This window comes from Stegodyphus dumicola, chromosome 8, assembly GCF_044657685.1.
Source record: "Stegodyphus dumicola isolate Sdum_Otavi_A_Nest chromosome 8, ASM4465768v1".
NCBI classification, from domain to species: Eukaryota; Metazoa; Arthropoda; class Arachnida; order Araneae; family Eresidae; genus Stegodyphus; species Stegodyphus dumicola.
In genome coordinates, this window is record NC_140775.1 from 166,796,624 (window position 1) to 166,821,843 (window position 25,220).

The 25,220-nt window shown below is 31.2% G+C and overlaps 1 protein-coding gene across 3 annotated transcripts in view; it reads right to left on the bottom strand.

Moving 5' to 3' along the window:
* LOC118180382 (protein SSUH2 homolog) overlaps window positions 1–25,220 on the bottom strand; it is a 128,717-nt gene that overhangs the window by 46,647 nt on the left and 56,850 nt on the right. For all 3 annotated transcript variants that reach the window (XM_085822703.1, XM_085822702.1, XM_085822701.1), the window contains exons 3-6: window positions 21,701–21,802; window positions 19,907–19,973; window positions 12,268–12,397; window positions 12,126–12,186 (exon numbers count right to left, since the gene is read on the bottom strand). In XM_085822703.1, coding sequence (XP_085678829.1) covers window positions 12,126–12,186; window positions 12,268–12,397; window positions 19,907–19,973; window positions 21,701–21,802 — 360 coding nt within the window. The remainder of the gene's footprint in view (window positions 1–12,125; window positions 12,187–12,267; window positions 12,398–19,906; window positions 19,974–21,700; window positions 21,803–25,220) is intronic.

Sequence of the window (25,220 nt, forward strand, 5' to 3'; positions counted from 1 at the left end):
TACAGTCAAAAGTCGTTAATCCGGACTCGTCGGGACTTCGGCGATTCCGGATTATCGATTTTTCCGGATTATAGATCATCAGTTTAAATCTCGTAAGATGGCATGCAGAAATTCTAAAATTAAAAATATGAAACCATAATTTATGAAATAAAAAACAATTATGATCTAAAGGGTATCAAAATTTACAAAAAAAAAAAAAAAAAAAGCTTAATAAATATTTGTTTACTTTATTAAACATTTCTTTAAATGTAAGTTGTTTAAGTTGCTTCGTTTTATGTGATAATACTTTCTCTTTAATTCTATAAACAGACATAATTTCTTGTTCAGTTACAAAGTTCCGCTGTTCAAGTCCTGTAATTGCTGTGACGAGAATACCGACTAACTTGTCAATCGAAATTTTTTCGTTTTCACTAACCTCTCTGTCTTCGTGTCTTTATCCATTTTTTGCAGCAATTCCACTTTTTGTTTGATGGACATCGAAACATACTTTCGTTTTGTAGATCGTTTGAGAGCTCCAGCATCGAAAATTCTATTTGATATAATCGAAAGTTCAAGTTTACTTTTATAGTACTGCTCTTACAGTCTGCAAAAAATAATAAGCCGGATCTAATTCGAAAATTAAGGAACAACACAATCATCAACATTAACTGAAATAGATAATTAGATAATTTTAGCTTATTCCGTCCGTTATACATAAAACGCACACGAGAAAACGTATTCTGCACTTGCGCACACGCATATGCGCAGACGTAAAAGGTCTTACGTGCACGCGTAAACACCTATCCGCATGTGTCAACGCGGCGCATGCGCAGAAAGTTTTTAGCTTTGAGGTTTGGATTATCGATCATTCCGGATTATGGGTGTCCGAATTAACGACTTTTGACTGTATATTACAAATGCACATATATAGATATGTGTATATGTATGTAACTCATAATAATTTATAATAAGAAAACTTTCCATATACCATCTCCAAGGAACGCAAATTCAATTTAAAATCATTTTATCGACAAAAGTAATGGAAATCAAGGGATGATTCATGATTTTAAATTCAATTTACGTTTCTTGGAAATGGTATATGGAAAGTTTTCTTATTATAAATTATTATGAATTATTGGCTTATTACTTTGCATCTTTATATAAATCATTAGTCTTTTTAATTTACTTTTAATTACTTTATTTTGAATTTATGTATGTATGTATATACATACAGTCAAAAGTCCCTAATTTCAGACACCCATAATCCGGACCTCAAAGCTACAAACTTTCTGCACATGCGTCGCGTGCATAGGCCTTTACGCGTGCGCGTAAGACCTTTACGGCTGCTAATATGCACGTAATACGTTTACGCATGCGCATTTAATCTATAACGGACAATATAAGCTAAGCTAAAATTATCTAATTCAGTTAATGTTGCAGATTGCGTTGTTCCTTAATCTTCGAATTGGATCTGGCTTATTATTTTTGCAGACTGTTAGAGCAATTTTATAAAAGTAAGCTTGAACTTTCGATTATGTCAAATAGAATTTCCGATATATATTTACTAATATGTAAAGGATCTACAAAACGAAAGTATGTTTCGAAGTCCATTCAACAGAAAGTGGAATTGCTGCAAAAAATGGATAAAGGCATATTCTTTGATTATCTAGTCAATCTGAAATATGTTTATCAATTTCGCGCTGCTCTGCGGGGGGAGAGAAACGAAGTGGCGTGCATTGAATTGGAAGTTGATCTGTCAGCACTATCCTTATCTTCAGAGCAGATGTTTTTATTTTATTTGGCTTATAATTCCTTACCAAACGTACTATTTCATCTCGATGTATTCCGTCTTTGATATGATTTAAATCAAGTTCCTTGTCATTATAATTCGCTTCCGATAGTGAAGAAAGTGACACAGAGGTTATTGAAAACGAAAAAATTTCGATTGACAAATTAGTCGGTATTCTCGACACAGCAATTATAGGACTTGAACAGCGAAACTTTGTAACTAAACAAGAAATTATGTCTGTTTAATAGAATTAAAGAGATAGTATTATCACATGAAACGAAGCAACTTAAACAACTTACATTGAAAGAAATGTTTAAAAAAAAAAAAAAAAAAATCTGAAATGTTTCAGATTTTAAATTAAAAATAAAATTACGTCCAATTAATAAAATACGTCCAAAGGGGCGTTTTTAACATTTTGTGTGTTACCTTTCTTTGTTAAATATCATGTTCCTCGCACTTAAACCATAAGATCCAGTGCAACAGCAATATGGCAAAATAGTTTTAAAACGAGCATATCTTTAGAATTTCCGATACAGAGACTCACGCGCTGGAGATAAAAATGTTTTTTCTGCACAACGTTGCCATTGCTCGCTTTGAAATCCTTGAGTTTGTTAATCAAAAATTCGTCAAAGTTTTAAAAAATAGGAAATCGATCATAAAACAAATTTCAAATTTCAAATTTGGTCTTCCACATGCTCATATTCATTGGTGGATTACGTTATTCAAAATTCGATGACTCTATGTACCGTTATTTTATGACAATGTGAGAAATATACATACATTTACGCAGATTTTCATTATTTAATTTCTTCAAATATAATGCAGGACTCTAACATTTTATGGCAACAGTTTGAAAAGTGAACCGACATTTATCCGTCCGACGCAAAATGCCAAAACGAAAGTAATAGTCCTTCGGGACTCAAGTCCCTTTGGACTAATAAAGTAAACAAATAAATATTAAGCTTTTTCTTTTTGTAAATTTTGATACCCTTTAGACCATAATTGTTCTTTATTTCATAAATTATGGTTTCATATTTTTAATTTTATAATTTCTGCATGCCATCTTACCAGATTTAAACTGATGATCTATAATCCGGAATCACCGAAGTCCCAACGAGTCCGGATTAACGACTTTTGACTGTATATGGCATGGTTTTCTAAAGAGTTTCTAAATTATTTTGGTTTTCTAAAAAATTTGGTTTTCTACTCTTAATTGACTTTTAATTAATTTAATTAATTTTATCTTTAGTCATTTACTTACTACTTTCTCAAAATTCCATTGTTTAAATTTCTTTCTTTTTTTGTTTTTTGTAATTCGCAACATTTGATTTTACTTTTGGTTTTGAATTTTACCTTTACCCTTTCCTATATGGATGATGAAACACAAATTGAGTAATTGAAGAATTAGGTATGGAGACAACTTCCGCTTGACAAGTCTGTCTCCTGCCTCCTCAACAATTATTCACTTATGCAATTTTTAGGAATAATAGATTTGATTTTTTGAGTGATATATTTTTTCATGGCTTTAGATAAGTGCAATTAATTTATATATGCTCTTAGAATTTAAATCACATTGTAAATTAGTTGCAGCAATAATTATTTTTATTTCTTTGCAATTAAAATTTCTTAATTAAATTTTAATTTTATATTTGCTTTATACGAATACAGAATATTTGTTAAATTCAAATTTCATTCCTTGCAGCAATGGCATAAAATTATTTAAATTTAATTTAACTTTACTATTTTCTTGTGAAATAATATATGTATTATGCAAGTGACTATACGTTATGTATATATAAAACAGACATGCATATACGTAATGTTCCAATGCGCAGAAGAAAACATTTTAAATGGTGAAGGAAAGCAGCATGGATGTTGGCGTGGCAGAAGCTGGGAGAAGTAGATAATGCAGTTTATTTGTGAGCGTAGTTTGTTATATAATCATGGAAGGATCTCGAATTTGGGATAACAGTAGAACAGTTGGGGGATAATTTTCTTATTTCATATGAATCTTACTTTCAAATTTTAGCCCCAAAACAGGCCTCCTTTTTTGGGGGGGGGTATTTTCAAATTTATATATTTGATATGATAAACTTTAAAATTTTAGCCCCAAAAATAGGGTTCCCCCCTTTTTTTTTTGGTTACTTTCAGATTTATATATTTGATATGATAAACTAAGTGCAGTAACTGCACTCAAATTAAATTTGCGTATCTGTCTCAAGTTTGCTAGTATGATAAATTTCAAAACAATTTATACTTATACTTAGTCCAATGTCAACATTTCTTGCATGAAATAAGAGTTGGCTTCCGAAATCCATTTTTAGTGCAACTACACAACATCCTTGAATTTTGATTTGAATTGGCCAGTGCTGTCATGGTTGTTCACTGAAACGTTAACAACGTAACGTTAACTTACGTTTAACAGACTGTGGAGTTGAAGGTGATGATGACATTAGCTTTGGTTCTTGAGCAAAACTTTTTCTGAACCATTTGATAAATTAGGTTTTGTTTAAAGTTTGTTACTTGAGGATTTTTCATCTTGAACAAAATAAAAGTATTCAAAATAGACAGATGTAATAAGTTCAGTAATTTTTTTATTCACTTGCGAGTTTTCCTTCCAAATTCTTTCACTGAGATCTATATGACCCATATTGGCATTGTAATTAGCTACTATTTCTGGCTTTTCAGATCCAATTTCCAATTCTCTGGATGGATTACGCATGTTGCTCAGCATAAAAAACCTCTCAGTTATCCTTCAAGCACAATGCTGCCATACCCTATGAAAACAATTCTCTGCATTCACCTTTCTCGTTTATAGAGAAGGCAGATTCTTCGGATAACGATTTTGATTTGATAAATAATAACGCAGCTATTTATTTCATATTTACAGTGAAGCTCAAAAAACAATAACAGGGATGAAAAGAAATTATCCATAAAAAGTTTATGTCCTTTCCCTTGAACGCATTTACCACGTCCGGTGACAGTTCGATGTGTAGAAAATTTTTCTTCATCAAGTAAAACCTTATCCTTTCCCAGAAATACACACATGCTGAAAGTATATCCATTTTTACGTAAATTTCAAAGATATTCTTAATTTTCCACATGCACTCATACTCAAGATTGTCTATATTCAGTGCTACTTTCTTATCAGGGGAAAAAATGAAGAAATCGATGAATGTTTAGATGTCGATCTCTTGCCATGGCTTTTAAAAAAAATGGCATTTTAATCAACTTATCAGTCAACTAATATTCTTTTAAACTATCTTTATCAATGTGCACCATATGCAGAGCTAAGAATTTCCTCAGTTCCAATGCACTCACATTTTTCCATTTTGCAGAATAAGCTTTTTTAGAAATGTTTAAATTCAAGAAAATACTTGGCATATTTATTTGTTTCAAATGTTATAATATCAAATAAATGTATTTGAAATATACATTTGAGAAAATTAATTTCATTATTGCAATCCCTAACATTTCCGTTTATTGCGTTACTTTCTTTAAAAGAACAGGCATCCTCTTTCATCAAAACATCAGGATCAATCCAATTTATATCTAATACTTCTAGATGAAATTCAGTAACATTTTTTCCTTTATCTCCACTATCTTCTGAAATAGATTGAAATTCCATAAAGGAAGACACCTCTTTTCCTTCATCATTATCAATTTCACATTCAGAATCATTGTCATCAAAAACTTCATTATTAAGATCTTGAGCAATTTTTCAATTTATTCTTGCGTTAAGCCTTTTTTTTTTTTTTTTTTCTCTCTATATAGCAACAGACAAGCATAGACTCCAACCTTCAGCAAGCCTTGTCAGTAGTCATCGCGCGAACGACATTTTTACAACTTTGAAAATGTGTGCGTAGCGTATGTTGTAATTAACCATTCATTAATTTTAAATTAATAATTAATTGTAATCAATTTTATTACATTTAAAATCTATATACATATAAAACTGAATAATTAAAAATATACCTTGTAAATTATATGCACATTTAATTAGAAATTTTCTTTTAACTCCTCAAGCATTCACTAATAAAAAGTACTTCAAATCACTACTAATCATAGAAAAAATCAGAAGCTATAAATCATATCTTTATTCTGGATATGATTTCTACAGGGAAATAAAATTTAAATAACCAAGAATGATACATATAAGTATTAAACAAAATACGCATAATTTATGAATGCAAAGATTTATATGTAGCATGCTTAGCAAGCTTAAGTTCTGATTTTGAGAATGTTTTTTTATAACACAGTTCTTCATTTGCCTGCATATTTATTTTTTCAATCAAAACTGCTTCAAGAGTTTTAAGACCTAAATTTGGTCGAAATTCCGTCTGATTTTTTTTAACAATAGAAAAAATTCTTTCGCAAGCTGCATTTGAATGAGGTATTATTAAGACAGCAAGCATTACAGAAGGCAATACTTTGTATTTAATACACCCATTCATATTTTTTAATTTGGCAATTTCTCCCCATGCTATATCAATACGCAAATCTACAATTTCTTTCAAATCATCTACTTGATACATGGAAAATTCAATTTCTACTTGATTAAGACATTTTTCATCAATGATGGATGGAAAAGTATTCATCAAGTAAAGAACAGATGAAAATGAGACTTCAGTTCTCAAGTTGATGTCAGCAACTTCAGCATGTTTTAGAAATGGATCACTCAGTGGAAATTTATCAATATATGAACATGCAGTTACAAAAAAAGCTCGCACAGAATTGAAAAATGATTTCACTTCACTTTCATTCAACTTGGCATTTTTTAAATATAGTCTTGTTTCCGCACCAATCACTAAATTTTCATTTTCTTTTTGTTTACTATACTTCTGAAATGGAATAGACGTTAGAGTAACATTTTCTTTAGAAATTACCGATGGTTTTACGAATCTAACAAATAAATTCATTAAAAGTTCAAAAAGTTCTCTTCTCAATTTATGTATATAAGGACTTGTTGTTGCAAATTAATATTTACTGTTATAAACAAAGGCAAAGTATTTTTCAAAAATAACAAGTACAATTTGGTGGTCGGTGACTGTAAAATTTTTTTAATGTTTTGCAATCTCTTTCCTTCATTCTCACTGTTATCTGGTTTATCTCCAAAAAAATTTATCACAGTATTATCCCACTGTTCCAAAATCCTTGTTATAGATTCTAAAAGAGAGAACCATCTCGTACTGCAATATTTCAAAATTTTACGAGATTTTGCATTCTGTCCCAAAATTTGTTGAGCAACTTTGAAGCTATGCTTCCGTTTCGAACTTTTCTCCAAGTAAAAATATATATCTATTATCAACATTTCAATTTCTGAGCCAATTAATTTTTCAGTAGCTTTTTTTGCAGCTATATGCAAGAGGTGGCACGGACAACCTCGGGTGATTATACTTGGTTGATGCATTTTGATAAATGATGCTACACCTTTAAACTTTCCAATCATATTACTAGCATTATCTGAAGAAAATGATAAGCAACTTTTTCATTCTAAACCTTTGTTTTTAAAGTTTTCATTTATACAATTAAAAATACCTTCTCCTGTATTATTCATGCATTCTAAAATAGAAATCAATGAAGTAATTATCACTCCCTTTTCTTTACTGTAGTATGTTATAACCAATGGGTACAGTTTGTTATCATTGTTATCATTACTTAGAGAAAATGATGTACTGCACACTGATTTTATAATATCAGCAACAGTATTTTCTGCAAGCATTTTCACAATAGCAGCAGTTTTGGTATGACCGCAGCTAAATTTTTTTGCTATGGCAGAATCCGGAAACATTGCTTTGAAAAGCTCTTTGGAATGATCCGAAACAAAAAGCGGTAGATTATGTTCAATTAAAAAACGAACAAAATAGCATTCGGCTTTTATAGGATCTGTTTCATCATCTTTTATTAAGAAATTTGTTATTTCTTTAGATTTTACGGTGCCAAGTTCTATATGCTTTTGAGAAAACACATGCCGTTTACAGTCATCTTTTCCGCCATGAGCAACTGAGAAGTCTTTGTTGCATACACTGCAGTGTGCGTGATTCACAGAAATTTCGGACGCTTTAATGCATGGAAATTCTGAAGAATATGAATCTTTAAACTTCTGCTTTGATAATTTTGGCTTCTTCGTTCGAGGCAGCATTATGATTAAAAATCTTTCACCTGATTCACAGTTCACAAGACACACGCTAAGCTCTCGCCGTAAACTACACAATGCAGCCGAATGCAGCCTAAACACGCATCAGCGAGGAACCTGGGAGACAGACAATTGGGTGGAACTATTGATAAGTCGTTAACGGTTGGAGTTACTGATCTACGATTGGCTAATTCTTCAAAACTAGGAACGCACTCAACACGTGATATATGATAACACGAGTATTCAGCCAATCATCGGATGAATTAGTTGGTTCTGTTTTGCGTACTGGTTCTCCTGCTCTTGTTTCTGTAAAATCCGTAGTTTTTTCCATACTTTTCGTAGCTCGTAGTTTTTCATGAATTTCCGTAGAAACTACGGAGAATCCGTAGTAGTTGGAGTCTATGGACAAGTATTAGTATAGAATTCTACAGAGCAAAAGAATCATACAAAACACAGCCAAAGACCATGTATGAAGAAAAAATATTCTTTGAAACAACTGAAAGATTTTGTCCCAAGTTGATTCCTTTGCTGAGGGGAAACAAAGGGAAATTTACAAAACCCCACAGATGGGATGTGTGAAGGTCATTGTACAAGTGGCAGGGAAGGGCAATGACTATCTTCCCACTCTGAGGGGGGGGGGAATTTCTCAGGCCGAAATGTTGGCTGCAACTGTCTCTTTGAGACTGAAACTCTGACCTATGTTTCAGTCACTGATCTTCTATGTACTAATTGATATTAACTGGCATCACTTGCAAAAATTACATTACTGCCAATAAATTATTATTGAAAAATTATGATTAGCATATATAATTCTACCAAATCTTGCAACTATTCTCCCATGACTACTTTTTTAATGGTAAAATTTCAATTACCTGGACTATTTATTCTTTTTTTAAGATCATGTAAATTTCTAGTTTTAAATCATTTATACATACTTAATTTTTTTCAATGAATGAAATAATTAAAAATCATAAAATGCTAAATATAATAAAACATTTAAATAAACATAAATATAATCATAAAACATTATTTTAAGAAGTTATTCATTTAATTAAACACATAAGACATATGAATTAATTTCAAGAAAAAATGAATTTTTGTAAGTCAATAAACATGACAATCATTTCCTTTAATTGTGTATCAAACACATGCGATTACACATTCCTGAGCAAATATACTTTATATCTTCATGTACATTTCTCATTTTATGTTCTTATTATATATATTTCAATTTTTCAAATTTTATTGAATTGATTTTGAACATTTTGATTTGTTTTGCAAAGATAGCATTGTTATGTTTCTTAATTTTCTCATGTTTATTCCAATTACTTTAAATTCTATTGCATAATTCCAATTAAGATTCCTACTATTATTTTTATAAAAATAGTCTTGAATTAAACATGTATAAAAGCGAAGGTGTTGGGGGACATTTACTCAAGTATCTTGTAAATTTTATTACATAAATTGCTTTTCACTCAAAATTTATAAAGAATCTTGTATTAGCGAAAATGCTTCATTAAGAATGAGTTCTTTGGTACTCTACTTTGGTTATAAATCTTCATGGTTATAAATCACTTCTTTGGTTATAAATCACTTCATGGAACTACAATTTTGACCTAACTTAATTCGCCAGTTTGGCATCATCATTTTTTACTTGAGTAAAAGACGAAACACCTTCGCATTTATTAATTATTGTTCATGGAATGGGAGTTGGTTTGTTCCCCTTGAAAAGTCAACTCCATTTCCGATCAATAGCGATAATTGTTTTTAATTATTAATTTTTTTCAAAGATTTAAATTTTGTTATTAATGATTTATATTCAAGTCCCCGTAAAACGTCTTTTTCATAATTTACATCCAAGTTACTTTAAAACACAATTTTCGGAATTGAACTTCCTACATATGGGACCCCTCTTTTTTGATACTTCTACTAAATTTATATTAGGAGATAATATAATCAATATTTCTTTAGTAAATTAATTATCATTATCTTACTTTGCAGCTATTGTGCAAGTATTAGAAAAACTTGTTTTTGAACTAAGTAAATTTTAGAACATTCAACATATATATATTTTTTAGTATGGCTGATTGCAACCAAAAAGAGAGGTTCACAATTACATGTTATGACAGTCCCCTATACAAAATCAAAATTCCAACACTCTGAGGCTACTTGTTTTTGAGTTATGTAAGGTACATACATATGTATGTACGTATAGATGTCATGAAAAAAAATCTCATCTGAATTCATTTTAGAATCTCGACAAAATGACACTTAAGGTGCAGAAACAGAATTCACTATTCTGCTAAGTTTCAAATGCACACAAGTGGCTGCTTCATCAGGCTTAGTTGCACTTGAACAACTTTTAAGTCAATAATTATTAAATGCACATTAATTAAAAGCATAAAAACCTTAACTGGAACATAAGAACAACATAATTCAACCATTTTTAAAGCAAAAAATGCACAATTTGCCCGCATATCAGAATAAAAAAAGACTGAGGTCACCGAGCCAAGTAATAAAGTGGGCATATATATATATATATATATAAACACACATATATACTTTGCAGCTGATTGTAACCAAAATGGGAGGTACACAGTGTTATAGCAGTAATTTCAAAATTCAGAGGCTACTCATTTTTGATTTTTGCAAAATATGTACATACGTACAGACATCACAAAAAAACTCTCCTGAATGCATTTTTTAATCCGTTTGGGGTAAAAAAAGAGACCTTTATTCTGTCTGTACATACAAATGTCGTGCAAAAAAACATCTTTCAGATTGATTTGAGAATTTTCAAAATGGATAATTCCTTTGAAAAATGATACTCAAAATTTTTCACAATTACAATACCTCCTTTACTTCCTTACAAGGAAATTAAGAGGGGGGGGGAGAAAAGAAAAGAAAAAAAGTCTACCCAATTTTTCAGATTTCAAAATTATCTAAACAGACTGCAGTCCATTTAAGTCATGAGATCTGGAGTTTTATTATATTTCTTTGAATTCAAGACTTCTCATTATCAATATTCCTGAAGCCGCATATTTTAATAAGGCTATGCCCATCTTTTATTTCAGCCTTTGGTTCTGAATTTAAAAAATCCATACTACTTCTGACTAAGACAGTCAAATGACAAAATGATTGAATTCTGAATTAATGAGAAGTTAGCCACTTAAACAACATTAATCAGCAAATATGCAAAGCTGGTGATTTAATTATGTAAGAAAATATATGTATATATACATAAAAACCAAAATGGGAGGTGCGTAACTAAATGTTATAGCAGTACCACATAAAAAATTTCAACATTCTGAGGCTACTAGTTTTTGGCTTATGCAAGATAAATACATACATACATAGATATATCATTAAAAAATCTCTTCTAAATCCATTTTTTAATCCGTTTTGGGAAAAATATATTATTATTCTGTCTGTACATACAAATGTCAGGCAAAAACATCATTCAGATGGATTCGAGAGTGTTCAAAATGGATATTTCTGTTGAAAGAAGATACTCAAAAAATTTTCATGCAATTACAGTACTTTCTTTACTTCATACAAGTAAGTTAAAAAAAAAAAAAGAAAGAAAAGTGGTCAAGCCAACTGTTCAGATTTTATAATTATTTAAACATACTGCAGTCCAAGTAGTCATGAGATCTGGAGATTTATCAGATTTCTTTGACCTTCAAGACTTTTTGTAAACAATATTCCTGAAACTGTATATTTTACTAAGGTTATGCCTGTCTTTCATTTCAGACATTGCTTTGTTTACAAAGTCTTTTGATCCTTTGGATCATGATTTAAAAAATCCATACAGTGGATGCATTACTTCTGACTAAGATCCCTATTTGATATAATAATTGCACCCTGAATTAATGAGAAGTTAAGATCTATCAACCACCTAAATAATACTAATCCACTAATCAGAAAATATGTAAGCTGGCAATTTAATTATGCAAGAAAATCAACAACTGTGAGTACTTCAATTTTTTGCTTGCATTATTAGAAGAGGGTCTAAGAGGTTTATGTCTAAAAAGGGAAGGCACTTTAAAAAAATGATAAAATTTGATTAGACAAAATGGTTTTTTAAAAAATAAATACAAAAATAATAATAAAATTTACTACTGCAACAATTTTAGCTAAAAGTCAAAAAATAATGTAAGCCCTTTCGATTTTTTTCACTGCAATAAATTTAATGAAGAAATATTACATCAATTTACATACCATTATAAGGAACAAAGCGCCAAGCAGATTCTCTCTTTTCAGCAAACGTTTCTAATTTATACTGTAAAATAATTAAAATTTTTCAAGAAAAGAAACAAAAGGTTTAAATATTTTAAAAACATTAAAATTTACCATCACTTACATGAAAGGCACTTATCATCACTATCTCAGTAATCTGCATATCACGTACAACACCAGAACCATAACAACAGTTTTCTGAAGCAAACTGAATAGCTGCTTCACGTATTTCTTCTACACTGAGACCAGGAAGACTGACATAATAGAAAACATTAATGAAAATGTTTTGCATTTAGATAAAAATTACATTCATAAATAATAATTAATAAAATATAAACATTAACAAAAATTAAATTAGTCAAGGGCATCAACATGTCAGTCATAAATAATTGGTTTAATGTAGATTCTTAGAACAGACCTTAACTGTTAACTGCTGGGTCATAAGGAATCTTTTTGATTTTTTTTTATAATAAAGGCAAATGAAGCAGCATAAAAACAAACAAAATTTTTATTGAATCAGGTAAATTTCATCTTGTTTTATGACTTTCTGCGATCTCTTTGGCAGTTGGAAAAATCTTGCTTCAAAACAATTCAATATGTTTTTTCTGTAAAGAGATAATCCCCAATAAAGTGAACTTTATGCTGTTTAGAGAATTTTGAAGTGACGTGGAGACATGAAAATTCAAAGGGTCAAATTCTGATCAATATGGTGGTGATGGTGACTCATAAGTCTCTGACATTCATTGAAATATGGGGACAAGCATTGTCATGATGGAAACATCACTCTGACAATTAGTTCAGGGTGCTTTGGTTTAATTTTTCCTTCCCCCCCCCCTCACTGTTGACTGGATGGCTCACATGCTCTTTTGTTTTGAGCCAATATGCCAGTGAGAAGTTATACTACCTAGCCAAATACAGCCCAAAGTCAGGACAATCACACATTTATTTCTGTATATTAGCAGATATACAATAATAGTCTGCAGATCCAGTTCTGCATACATTATGTAGAAATGGAGCCTATAGACACTGGAATTTTACAAATCTTGAAAACAGAATTTTACAGATATTTACAATGATGTTTCAACAGTTGCGATTCCGGAAGACAAAATCTGAATTTTACGAATTTTGTACATAGATAGATGATATTAGTGCAGTTATATGTGAAATTATTTCTGTATAATGTAAGATGAAACTCTACAGAGACAGTGCTACATCAGAAAAGTAATTTTACAGGGACAAGCTTTTTTGACATTGAGTAAATGGTTATCTCGTTAATTTGGAGATATATCACCCAAAACTGGCAACAGATTTAGCAACTAATTTTTGTCCCCAAATATTGCCCTATTTGGCAGCATTTATGGCCAGTCCTTGTGTAACTGAAATGGATATTGTAACTGATGCTCTATGTACTTGTAACTGTAATTCAGCCCTCATATGACTTCCTTTAATTTTGAGAAGCAGAAAATACTAGAAATATCTCGGCGGCTGAATGAAACTGACAAGAGAAAAGACATCTGTTTGTTCTCAGTAATTAGTTCAGCGTGAGTTCAGAATACTAAGATATCCCTGGGTTAGCTTCTCTCTTTAAATGCACTACACTGCATGTAACATTCTTAGTAGTTTGAAGTGTAACTACTGACTTTGCTATGTGATGCTCTGAAGAAGTCTATGACTGTTTTTGTGGAAAGTTCCAAAGCAGTGAACTGTCTCTTTTGATAAAATTAATTTTATCAAGTTATCATTGGTTCTGTATGCATTCAAGCTTTATGAATCCATATGCATGCAATAACATGAATTTTGAATAGAACTTGAAATTGTTATATTAGGTGTTACTGTTATTAAAATGTACTACAGTTACTACATAATTGGTGTTTACAATCTTTACAGTACTACATTAATGTTTATGGTCTTTTCAGTTTTGAAAGGTGATACAACAGAGTTATCGTTTATGTATTTAATTACCTGTATTGCTCTATTTATAGCTTCAAGATTACCTGGAAGTAACTTGCACCATTTTTCCATTCATTACTTTCCCATGGTTTTGACAGATTTGTTGTCATCCAACGTTTTGACTATTCTTGTACAAAATGATTTCCATGAGAAAGTTTATTTATTTATTTATTTTGTATCTAAAATGGCTCTTTTTTTTCCATTGCGCTTTCTCTTTTAAATATGATACATCTTTTATGTATATGTTTTGGTACATATTAAGTATATGTCTGGCCAATTGTAGCATACGTGATAGAACATAAAACCACCACCCTCTGTTCAACCAAAACTATATGTACATGCTTGTTTCAAGCACCTAAATCTACGTAAATCTATGTTTTGTGGTACCTCTGTATGACCAAGTATGTATAGTGTTACTATCAATATACTTCCAATGCGGCCCTTAATGAACATCGGGAGGGTGTGGCTTAACTAGATAGTTGCAGGTACTGGACGATACCCGATTTGTCATAAAAAGCTGTCCAGACTTCTAGCCCTGCATTCACCTGTTCATTTGAAACAAAAATTATGCCACATTACACACTAGAATTATGCAATACGAGTAAAAAATCAACTCACTTGATCAAAATCAGTCCTTAACGTACGTAAAACAAAATGTGCCTTGGTTTAAAAAAGTGCAGAAATTGCCAGATAAAACAATACAAGTGGAATTTTAACTTCCCTATTAAAATTATACGACAGCTAATTTTGTAAAAAACAAGAAAAAAGTAGCCATCCTCTGAAGACATACTCTTAACAATTAGATGTTACACTGAATTTCCTTGCATACTTTTTGCATTCTTATTTTTCTGATATATTTTTGTGAGAAAATAATACCTGAGTATTTTTCAGCAGAACAAGAAAAGGTCACCTAAATGGAGAAATGAAGAACAACGTCTAATACAAATCAACGATACAGTTGATTGATTCATGAAGGCTCAACTTCAATCTTTCAGACATCTTCCATTAATGGCCAAATGGATAAGACTACTTGAATCTAGTGGCTACTGGGTAGATTGTGCATAGATTGACAACCTGTATTTGGTGGGTTGCATTTAGACTGACTGTGGGATTGTGTATAGACTGACTGTGATACATATACTGTGCATTCTATTTTAAGAGTCGCAGACAGAAGTGCTACTGAGAAATCTTCAGCAATGATTTTTCACAACTTTGCCAAGATCTCCAAGAACTTTTATAGTCAACAAGTTAATACTTTAAGTATCCAAAAATTTTATGCAAAGGATGGCTGGAAGTAACCACAATGTGATGCCTATAAATAAAATACTATGGCCAAGTTTGTGAACCATGTTTGAATGAACCATGGAGACATAAACATCTTTTAACAAGGCAGAATTTCAGAGAAACACTATTTCAAATATCATGGGAAGTTATCACTATGATTAAATCTGCCAAAATATTGAAAATCATCCTGAAATGGTTGCAATACTGAGCCGCCAAAATAATGCAGGTCATGAAAATAGGAATTCATAAACATTTTCATTCAATACAATTAACAGTTACATAGCATAGTTATTATATAATTTAAAGAAGCACAGGTAAAAACCTCATTTAATGATTTCTATTCATTTCTAACCAGTAAGAAATATCAACCATGAAATCAAGTCATTTTCTTCCTTTTTTAATTAATTTTTACAGTATTCATACCAGGCAAACTGAATTATCTATATGTTAGTTACTGAGAAAGATTCCAGATTGTTTAAAACATACGAGTTAAACTTTAAAATATTACTCATAAAATCACGATTTCATCGGCTAATCAAAGTACTGTGCAAAAATTAACATCAGCTTAGCCTTACCTTTTAAAAAATTTGCAAATTCACAGCACCTTTAATTTTCAATTAGTAAAACAAGGAGGGATGAAAACTATGTATAGAAATATGGTTAAGTCATTACTATTTAAAAATTTTTAGGTTTAAATTATTTTCAATATTTCTTATTACTATTCAGAATATTATGCAAGTTTGTATATTATTTTTTTTACACAGTGCTTTTTGATACATTAACTACATAATCTCAGAATTCATGATGCTAGTCCCAAAATCAAGGATTTTTGTATTACAACTTCAAATAAGCACAATGATATTAGAATAAAAACAAGATCAATACAACTATTCCTAGTCATTAGGGCAGCAATGTTTAATTTTATATATTATTCAAAATCTAGGCATAGGAAAAAGGATATTTATAATAAATGTTTCAATCAAGGCAACACATTACTATTAAATAATAATAATAACAATAGAAAATCCTTAAATGCAGATATGCAAGCATTACTTCACAGAACAATTAATATTTTGAAAGCTACACTTTTCAATAATTCTTGAAATTAAACAAAGAGCCTGTAGAATATGAAAGCATCAAGATCTCACAAGAAACATTGTTCTTTCCCTCCAACCAATGCAGCACCAATTTTCTTGGTTATTTCAACAGAGTTCCAACTCAAATTTGAATTTCTTCATTTTGATTAGGAATTTTTCATTTGGAAATATACTTTTACTCTGTTAAGGTAACCTTTTCTTGGTAGCTGGCATGTGTATGTTCCACACAGTCACTACATTAAATAAAGGTCAAAGAACTTTAGTTTACAATGTAGATTTAAAATTTGCTCCTTAATGCAGTGCACGAAATGACAGACCCTGCTGATTTGTTTTTATATTCCTTGTTGATTGAATAGTTGACTAAATAGCTTCAATACATGAAAAATTAGTCTCTATAGTTCAAGTGAAAAGGCTAAAGACTACCTTTCATTAAGTATTGAGAAAGGTATCACTGTCAAAATGATTATAATAACTTTTGGCCTCAGAGTTACACTCACACTTTACATGAAGCCTTTCACTCAAAAGAGAAAGGACAACCATGCTCTAGATGTTTCTTATCTACTGGACACGGACCATTTCCAAGCTATTTACGGCACTTCAGATTAGCTACTTCAGACAGTTGTAGATGTGGAACACTAGGTGATTCGGATCACTTTGCTTTCGAATGCTCTCTCACGATACCATTTCATTTAAAAAAAACCCTCTGAAGCACACTGGTCTGGGTGGTCAGACACACTCAAGAGAAGTAAGCTCGCATTTAATCAGATTCATCGAGTAATGAACATTTGTGCTCGTGAATTCTGTTCAACAGAAGCGGTGTCAACAGCAGCTACAGCAGGCGATTCTATACCAACAACTATAGAAGATCAGTAGCTTTCATAATTCTTACCTTACAAATTTGGTATCTTACTATATACGATAATATTCAACTACTGAAATTAGGACAATTTCAGAGACTAATGGCATGCCATTGTACCTATCTTACATATATGCATGACAGCCATGTTTAGTGCAGTACATGAATAACTTTGCTGGAACATGTTACCTCCTAGATGCAGATTACCACAATCAATGTCTGTCTATTTGTACTTCAGTGTCGCTTCTATTCATTATTAATCTTTAAATTTTATTGTGTTTACTTAATTTTTGTATTGTATTCTGTGTATTTCAATTTACATATTATCTTAGTGTATTGACCTGTTAAGTAGTAAGTGCATTGTGTTATATTTTCAAATTAAGTTCGCGGTATAATAGTTGACCTGTTAAGTAGTAAGTGCGTTGTGTTATGTTTTCAAATTAAGTTTGCGGTATAATAGTAAATACATATATAGAGCTCTCGGCTAGTACCATGAAATATTGTGTGCAAATGTTTTGTAACAGTTTCTAGTATTGTGTAAAATGCAACAGTTTAACAAATATTCGTGGCCGCAGAATCAACTTTCTGATAAGCACATTGTATATTGATTGTTATTTTGTAGTATTGGCCATTTTATTTCAGTGTATGTACAGTATTCCATTTATTAATGTGGAGTATAATAGTTTAGGGTCGTATGATGATAAGTAAGTGTGATGTATAATAGTAGTATTGAACCAGACTTTCTTGGTTGTAGAACTTTGTAAATATGTATTGAAATATTTTGCTGGATTTAATGTTTTGAAATGACTCGTATTCTTACTCTGCTACAATATATTATATTCCTAATTTCACTGTGACTGTTTCCAAAGGTTATTGTCCAGTGTTCTTTTGATTAGTTTTAGCGTTACAGTATAGCATTATGTACAGAATTGTCTACTTTTCTGATATGAGCAGTGTATATGTTGTGTTTTATTTGTAGTATCAGCTTAACTATGTCAGTGTGTACTTTTCTGATACGAGCAGTGTATATGGTGTGTTTCATTTGCAGTATCAGTTTTACTATGTTAGTGTGTTGTTCAGTATCATAGTAATATATTGCATAATATGTTTTTTTTTTTTTTTTTTTTTTTTTTTAGTAATGTGCGGAATTATAGTAACTGTATAATAGTAAGTCAGTGTGATGTATAACTGCAGGCTTGAAATTCCAATGTTAATCTTAAATTTTACTGTTTTTGTTTTACCTTTACCAGTTCTGTATCAATGCAGCTTTGTACTTCTATTTTTTTTTTTTTAATCTATGCTATCAGGAATGTCATATGTATTCAAGTTAGTCCTTTGTATTCCCTATCTAGATGTGACTCTGTAATCTTTTTTTTTTTTTTTTTTTTAATTTAGACTTAATAAATGTCTGCAGGGCGGACATCATACTGCAAGGGCTTGTTCTCGGTCAGTAGTCCTCCTTAGCAGTGTAAAAGTAAAAAAAAAAAAGTAAGTTTTAAATTATTGCAATATATCATAAAATATCGTAAGTCAAAGTCTTAACATGGTTCACTTTTTTAGGCATGATTTAGAACTTGGTTTTACTTTTTGTTTTTAATTAAAGCAAACATAGACATATAATAGTTCTATGACTAAACTGACTAAACTGCAAAGATTCCAAAAAACTAATATAAAAATACTCATGAAGGGGAAACTAAAATTTGTTTCTTGTAAATATATCTTGCTTTTAATGAGTGCAGCTAATGTAATTTTGTGGATCTAGCTAGTAATTCATAATAACAGAGATGAAGATCTACTCTTATTGCTTTCAAATCGCTTAACTTGTGAAATAATAACAGATTACATACGATATAAAAATTATACATCTCATGCTTTACAAAATAGCAACATACAGGAATACAGAAGATTAAATTACTTTATTTTGGGCAGTAGCAACACATTTATTTTAAATTGCCGAGTTTTCTTATTAAATTTGAAACATAAATATCTTAAATATTGACAAGTGGCTGCTGCTTTTAATTCACCGAGTTTGTTACTCAAAATTTGCACAATAAATAAATATAAAAGCAAAAGTGAAATTCAAAATTCACATTTCAAGGTGCACATGTTCGAGTAGTGTGTGTGTTCAAAATGTTGTGGCTCTAGGTGCTGTCATTTTTCAACCATTGCATGTTCCTTGAATTGTATGTATTGCATGTATGTACAATACATATATTATGTTCATTGCATGCATGTCAACAAGACTTTTCATCATTTTACAATAGATATATAAAATCACAGAGTTTGTTAACCTCCCCCCCCCCAAAAAAAAAAAAAAAAAAAAACTCTCCCATAATTTTTAGGAGAAATCAGACTTTTTCTTCAGAAACACGAAACATTGCTGAAATGTTTTGTTCTTGAAGAAAAAAAAGGAAATGAAGGAATACTTAAGACATTTAGCAAATCTTTTCAATAGAACCATTAATAATACACAAAATTTTATGAATTAATGAAACTAACATATGTGCTTAACTATGCAAAAAGATTATCAATTCAAATAATAACATTCAGCTGAGGATATTTAATAATAAACTTACTTTTGTACGGGTTTCCTTTCCTGTACATCAGGCTGCCAATTTGGCATAGCTGGAGGCATTAATATCCCTAGGTATGAAAAAAACTAAGTATCAACAGTTAATTTCAAATTTGTATAATTTTTTCTAGCATATGGAAGTGAAAAAAAATTTATATACAAAGTTCAATATTTAGCACACGCAATGACTATGTAAGACATTTTGTTTAAAACAGACTATTATAATATTTATTGCCAGCAATTTTACAGAAATTTTAAATTAAAAATTTAAAACTATCCAGGTTACAAACCACCTGAGGATTTACTCATTTACAGATATTTTTTATGCTCAGCATTGTTTGAGAAAGAGATGTATCCTTTTTGGACATTTACTAACATTTTGTTCATACCATCATGCAATTTTAACCCTTTATACATAATTTTAGGATCACCTGTCTGCTTTTACAGGTGTATAGGTTGGAAGGCAAATCTTTAGCACTATGTTAATAATCTATTTTTGACATTGAAACTTCTGGGCAAAAAGCTTTTTCCAATAAGCAGGACATTGAAACAATTTTAAGCTAATACTAACCTTTGGTTATATTGATAAGATGTTATATAGTTATGTAATGATAATTTAAAAGTGAATGATATACACGTTAATGATAAGAATGAATGACACAGATGTTAATAATGAAAGATGCAGATAAAGATGTAGCTGGAACTGTAACCAATTAAACAGTTTTTCACACATCACTAAAATAAATGATCTGTGCCTTTGAGTTTCTTTCAAATCCATCATATTTTGTTTCAGTCTGAAGAATAACACAGCGGTAACTGCTGTAAAAATTCAAAAGACATACGGAAACTTTTATACTTTATTATGCACATTTCATATGGTTTAAAGTTTTCGTATATGCCAAAAAATCGACTAAAGATGATGCTTGCTCTTTAAGGCTTTAAAAAAATACTGATGAAAATATTTACAAAATCAGAGACCTTGTGTAATCAAACTATTATCTGACTGTTAGATGCATCACAGGAAAGCTAAATTTCAACCACACTACTAATCAGATATCACAGACACTTGGATGCTTCATCATCATGTATCATACTATGCTTTCTGTGATTAGTGATTTTGGCTCAAAACTATTGCCCCTCACAACTCCAATATTCATCTGAACTCAGTCCTTGAGATATTTTCCTATTCCAGATATTGAAAACTACCAATAACACGAGCCCACCAGCGGCCGAGCGGTAAAGACGCTGAACACTGGTAGTTCGGTCCGAGGTTCGAATCCCGCGAACGGGCTGGCTGCATGGGCGTTTTCGTGGTTTTCCCCATGTGTAACATGTATACGAGCCAGTTTCCCTTAGAAAGTCCTCCACGAAAGGCATCCCTCCCCTTAGGCAGATAGCCCTATTGCGCTTTGCCATAATTAAATACACACACACCAATAACACGAGCTTGAAACTACAGAAAACCTTAATGAGGTCATGGGCAACCACCTAAAGAGCATTTCAATTTCAGAATTTCAGAAGTATTCTAAAGAAGGGAACAAACAATGTCACAGGCAATATATGTAGCTTTCAAAGTAACAACTTTGAAGAGGATTAACTGTATTTGTAATTGAAACATTAAAAAAGTGCTCCCAATCTCATTATTATATTTACATACCTTGTATAATGCTAATTAAAAAAATTAAAATCCAAGAAAATAAAGAAACTATTTGCTGTAAGCATCCTCAGAATAATAACTACACATTGAAAAAAAATTTTACTATAGAGACTGTAGAATATATCCACAACTTTTTCTTACCTTCTGTGAGAGTAGTTCCTTCATAACCAGGTATTTTCTCTATCTGGCTCATGTCTGGAGCAGTAGGACATACATCTGGGTTAAATCCAGGTTCACCCCCACCTGAATTTAAACAAAAATTCATTCTAGCACTATGATGGTATGCAAGCAATAACAATTATTACATTTTGTACTTATATTTTACTTCCAAATAAAAGTATTAAAAGCTTGATAATTTGATAATGTTAGAGATAACATATATATATAATGCTTAGGAGTAATACTGGAAAAAAAAAAAATTGTTATTGATGAGCTTCTCGCCACATGATTGTAAGGTAATGAAGATGTTAAGTATATAAAATAATCATAATATTGAAATAAAGAGATTTTGTTGTAGAGATGTACAAAGAAGTATACTCTTTTAAAATTGAGTAAGATAAATTTCAAGCCAAATTGCCCATTAAAAAATTAATGAAAGCTCTTACTACTTATAAATATGTTAAAAAGGGCATCCTATTATGCTAACAAGAACTAGACCAGTTCTAACACTTTCTGTACTGCGACAGTAGTTAATATTATGATACAGATATATTACAGCAGTGATATATTCAACATATTGCATGTCATATCATGTTATATATATATATATATATATATACCCTAATAAAAGCAATGGTGGGTAAAAGCATAGTTTAGGGCAGTGGTGCGCAAACGTTTTTTGACTGCGACCCCTTTTGTAGAGAGAAAATGTTTGGCGACCCCTAGAGATAAATGTTCACAAATATGATGTAAATTTTGCGCATTTCTTTCGTTTCATCGAATAAAAACATCATTATATCTGACTCATATTAATTTTATTTATAATTTAAAGAAAATACTTTTTATATAACACAAAAATCAGTAAATTGCCCTTTAATGAGATGTATGTGGCTGCAAGTTTCTAATTATCTCATCGATGTTTGGATGTATGTTGCTAATTGCAATTTGCATATCATTAGGGTTTAAACGTGAGCGGTATTTAGTTTTTATTGAAACTAGTTTGCTAAATCCAGTTTCACATTAATACGTTGATGCAAATTGTATTAACGCTCTGATGGCATTCTTGCATAAAACGGGATATTGTTTTTCCACGGATAGCCAAAACTTTTGGCAAGGCTAGGTCTTAAATTGATTTCGAAGAGTATAATCACTAATAATTAATAGATTAATTAATTAATTAAGCATATAATCATTTGCTCTTTCTCACTAATTTGAAGAGCTGAACTGCATATGTCAAAGGAAAATGGATCACGAATCCAACCAAGATCGTTTTCACGAAAATCCTCGAATCTTCTCGAAAAATTTTCCTTTAACTTTTCAATGTGATTGGAAATGATGTTTTTAAATGTAAATATATCTATATTATTTTCCTTGATAAAATCGTTAAAGCAAGGGGAACATGTCGGTGTTGTTTTTATTCAGTTCAGTTTGCCAGAGACTAAGCTTATTCTTAAAAAGCTTGAATTTCCATGGAAGTTATGATAGTTGAATTCTCACCCTGCAAGCTCAAATTTAAGTCGTTAAGTTTTTCGAAAATATCAACTAAATAGCTCAGCTTCCCTAGCCAAACTTCATTGATATAATAACTTGCCAATCTATGTTTCCTTTCGATTAAAAACATGTACACTTCATTTCTCAAATCAAATATCCATCGTAGTATTTTCCCACGTGAAAGCCATCTGACTTCGGTGTATAACAGTAATCTCTCATATGTTGAGCCCATCTCATTGCAAAGTATTGAAAAGAGAAGGCTGTTGCATTTAATGTAGTCAATTGAACTAACAGCGTCATGTAATACGTTGTGCAACTCTTCATCCATATATTTTGCAACAAGAGCTTGCCGATGAATGATACAGTGATTGAATACCATATGAGGCGCCACCTTCTGAATTAAGCATCTGAGCCCTTTATTCGAACCTGTTAATGCTGCAGCACCATCAGTACAAACCGCAACACAGTTTGCCTAGGTAAGGGACTTTGTTTCAAAATATTCATTTATTACTTTGAATATTTTTCCCCAGTTGTTTTTCCTTCCAAACTTTTGCAACATAAAAACGTTTCTGTTATATCTTCATTAAAAATAAACCTAACGTAAATAATTAGTTGTGACATTTTAGTAATATCGGTAATCTTGTGCAGTTGTAAAGCAAATACAGATGAATTTTGTATGCGTTTTAAGACTTCTGACTCGATATTTCGTGACATTTCGGAAATCCGCCGAGACACGGTATCTCTTGATAATGGTATTGTTTTTAGTTCATTTCCATATTTATCGCCATGCATAATTGATGTCATCTTAGTTGCTGCAGGAAGGATTAATAAGGATCAATAAGGATTCTCCAATTGCATGGGGCTTCATTCTTTTTCCTCTTAGATAAGAAACTTCTAAAGAAGCTCGTAATGCTTTCTGAGGTATTGTTGTAAATTTCTTTGAATTTTAAGATTTTCAGCTTGTCTTTGAAAAAAAAATCGGCATGTTTATTTTGAAGTTCCTTATGTTTAGTTTCCAGGTGCATTTTTAATTTAGCTGGTTTCATGCTCTCATTTGATAATTTTTCGTTGCAAATAACACACATCGGGCGTTCTTCATCATCAACAACACAAAATGTAAAACCATACTTAATAAATTCCTCATTGTATTTTCTTATTATTTTAGATCGGGCATTTACTTCAGTATTTTGCGACTCCTCATCAGCATTTGTTCGTTTGTTAGCTGAAGATATACCTGGTGTGCGTATTACCCATTTATCCATTATGAAGATAGGGGTTAAATTATTTAAAGTAAAACAAATAATATATAAAATTTTATCATTTTTTTTTTTCGAGAAATTCAATAATATTAACAGAGATCTTTCTCTAATGATAGTACATACCTAATAACAAAGAGTAGCAGAGCCCGATAAAAATATAAAAAATCATAATTACACAATTTCACATGATAAAACTCAAGGATAAACTAAAACAATGGCAGGCCAACTGCTACATGCTACAACTTCATGCGAACACTTTACGTCTTCACTCTGACTATCGGATACACCGCGTACCTCGGCATCTGATTGGCTGATCACAGAAGCGAATTTTCCCCCTTTCCCTGCGGTTAACGTCTAGTCAAACAGGGACTTTTCAGTAAAACTGGCGAATTACCGCGAAGAGGGCGCTACCTACCGGAGTGAAAAACTTGCGTCTTCACACTTTACATACATTATGCATTACGGTCAAAGAAAGAGCGGACAGGATGAAATTACAATTAAACAGTGAGTGACGGCGCTTCACTCTTTATATGTACACTGTATGTTATGCAGCATGCAGGCATAATGCATTTCATAAAAGTTTGGTGACCCCAAAAAAACTTCTGGCGACCCCCACAGGGTTTGTGACCCTAGATTGCGCACCACTGGTTTAGGGTACCCTTTGGCGAAATTAGGCGATTTTTGGCGGTACATGGATACCGATTTTGTGCAATTCTTTGACTCGTTATTTCGGCTTCCGCGGCAAAAATCGC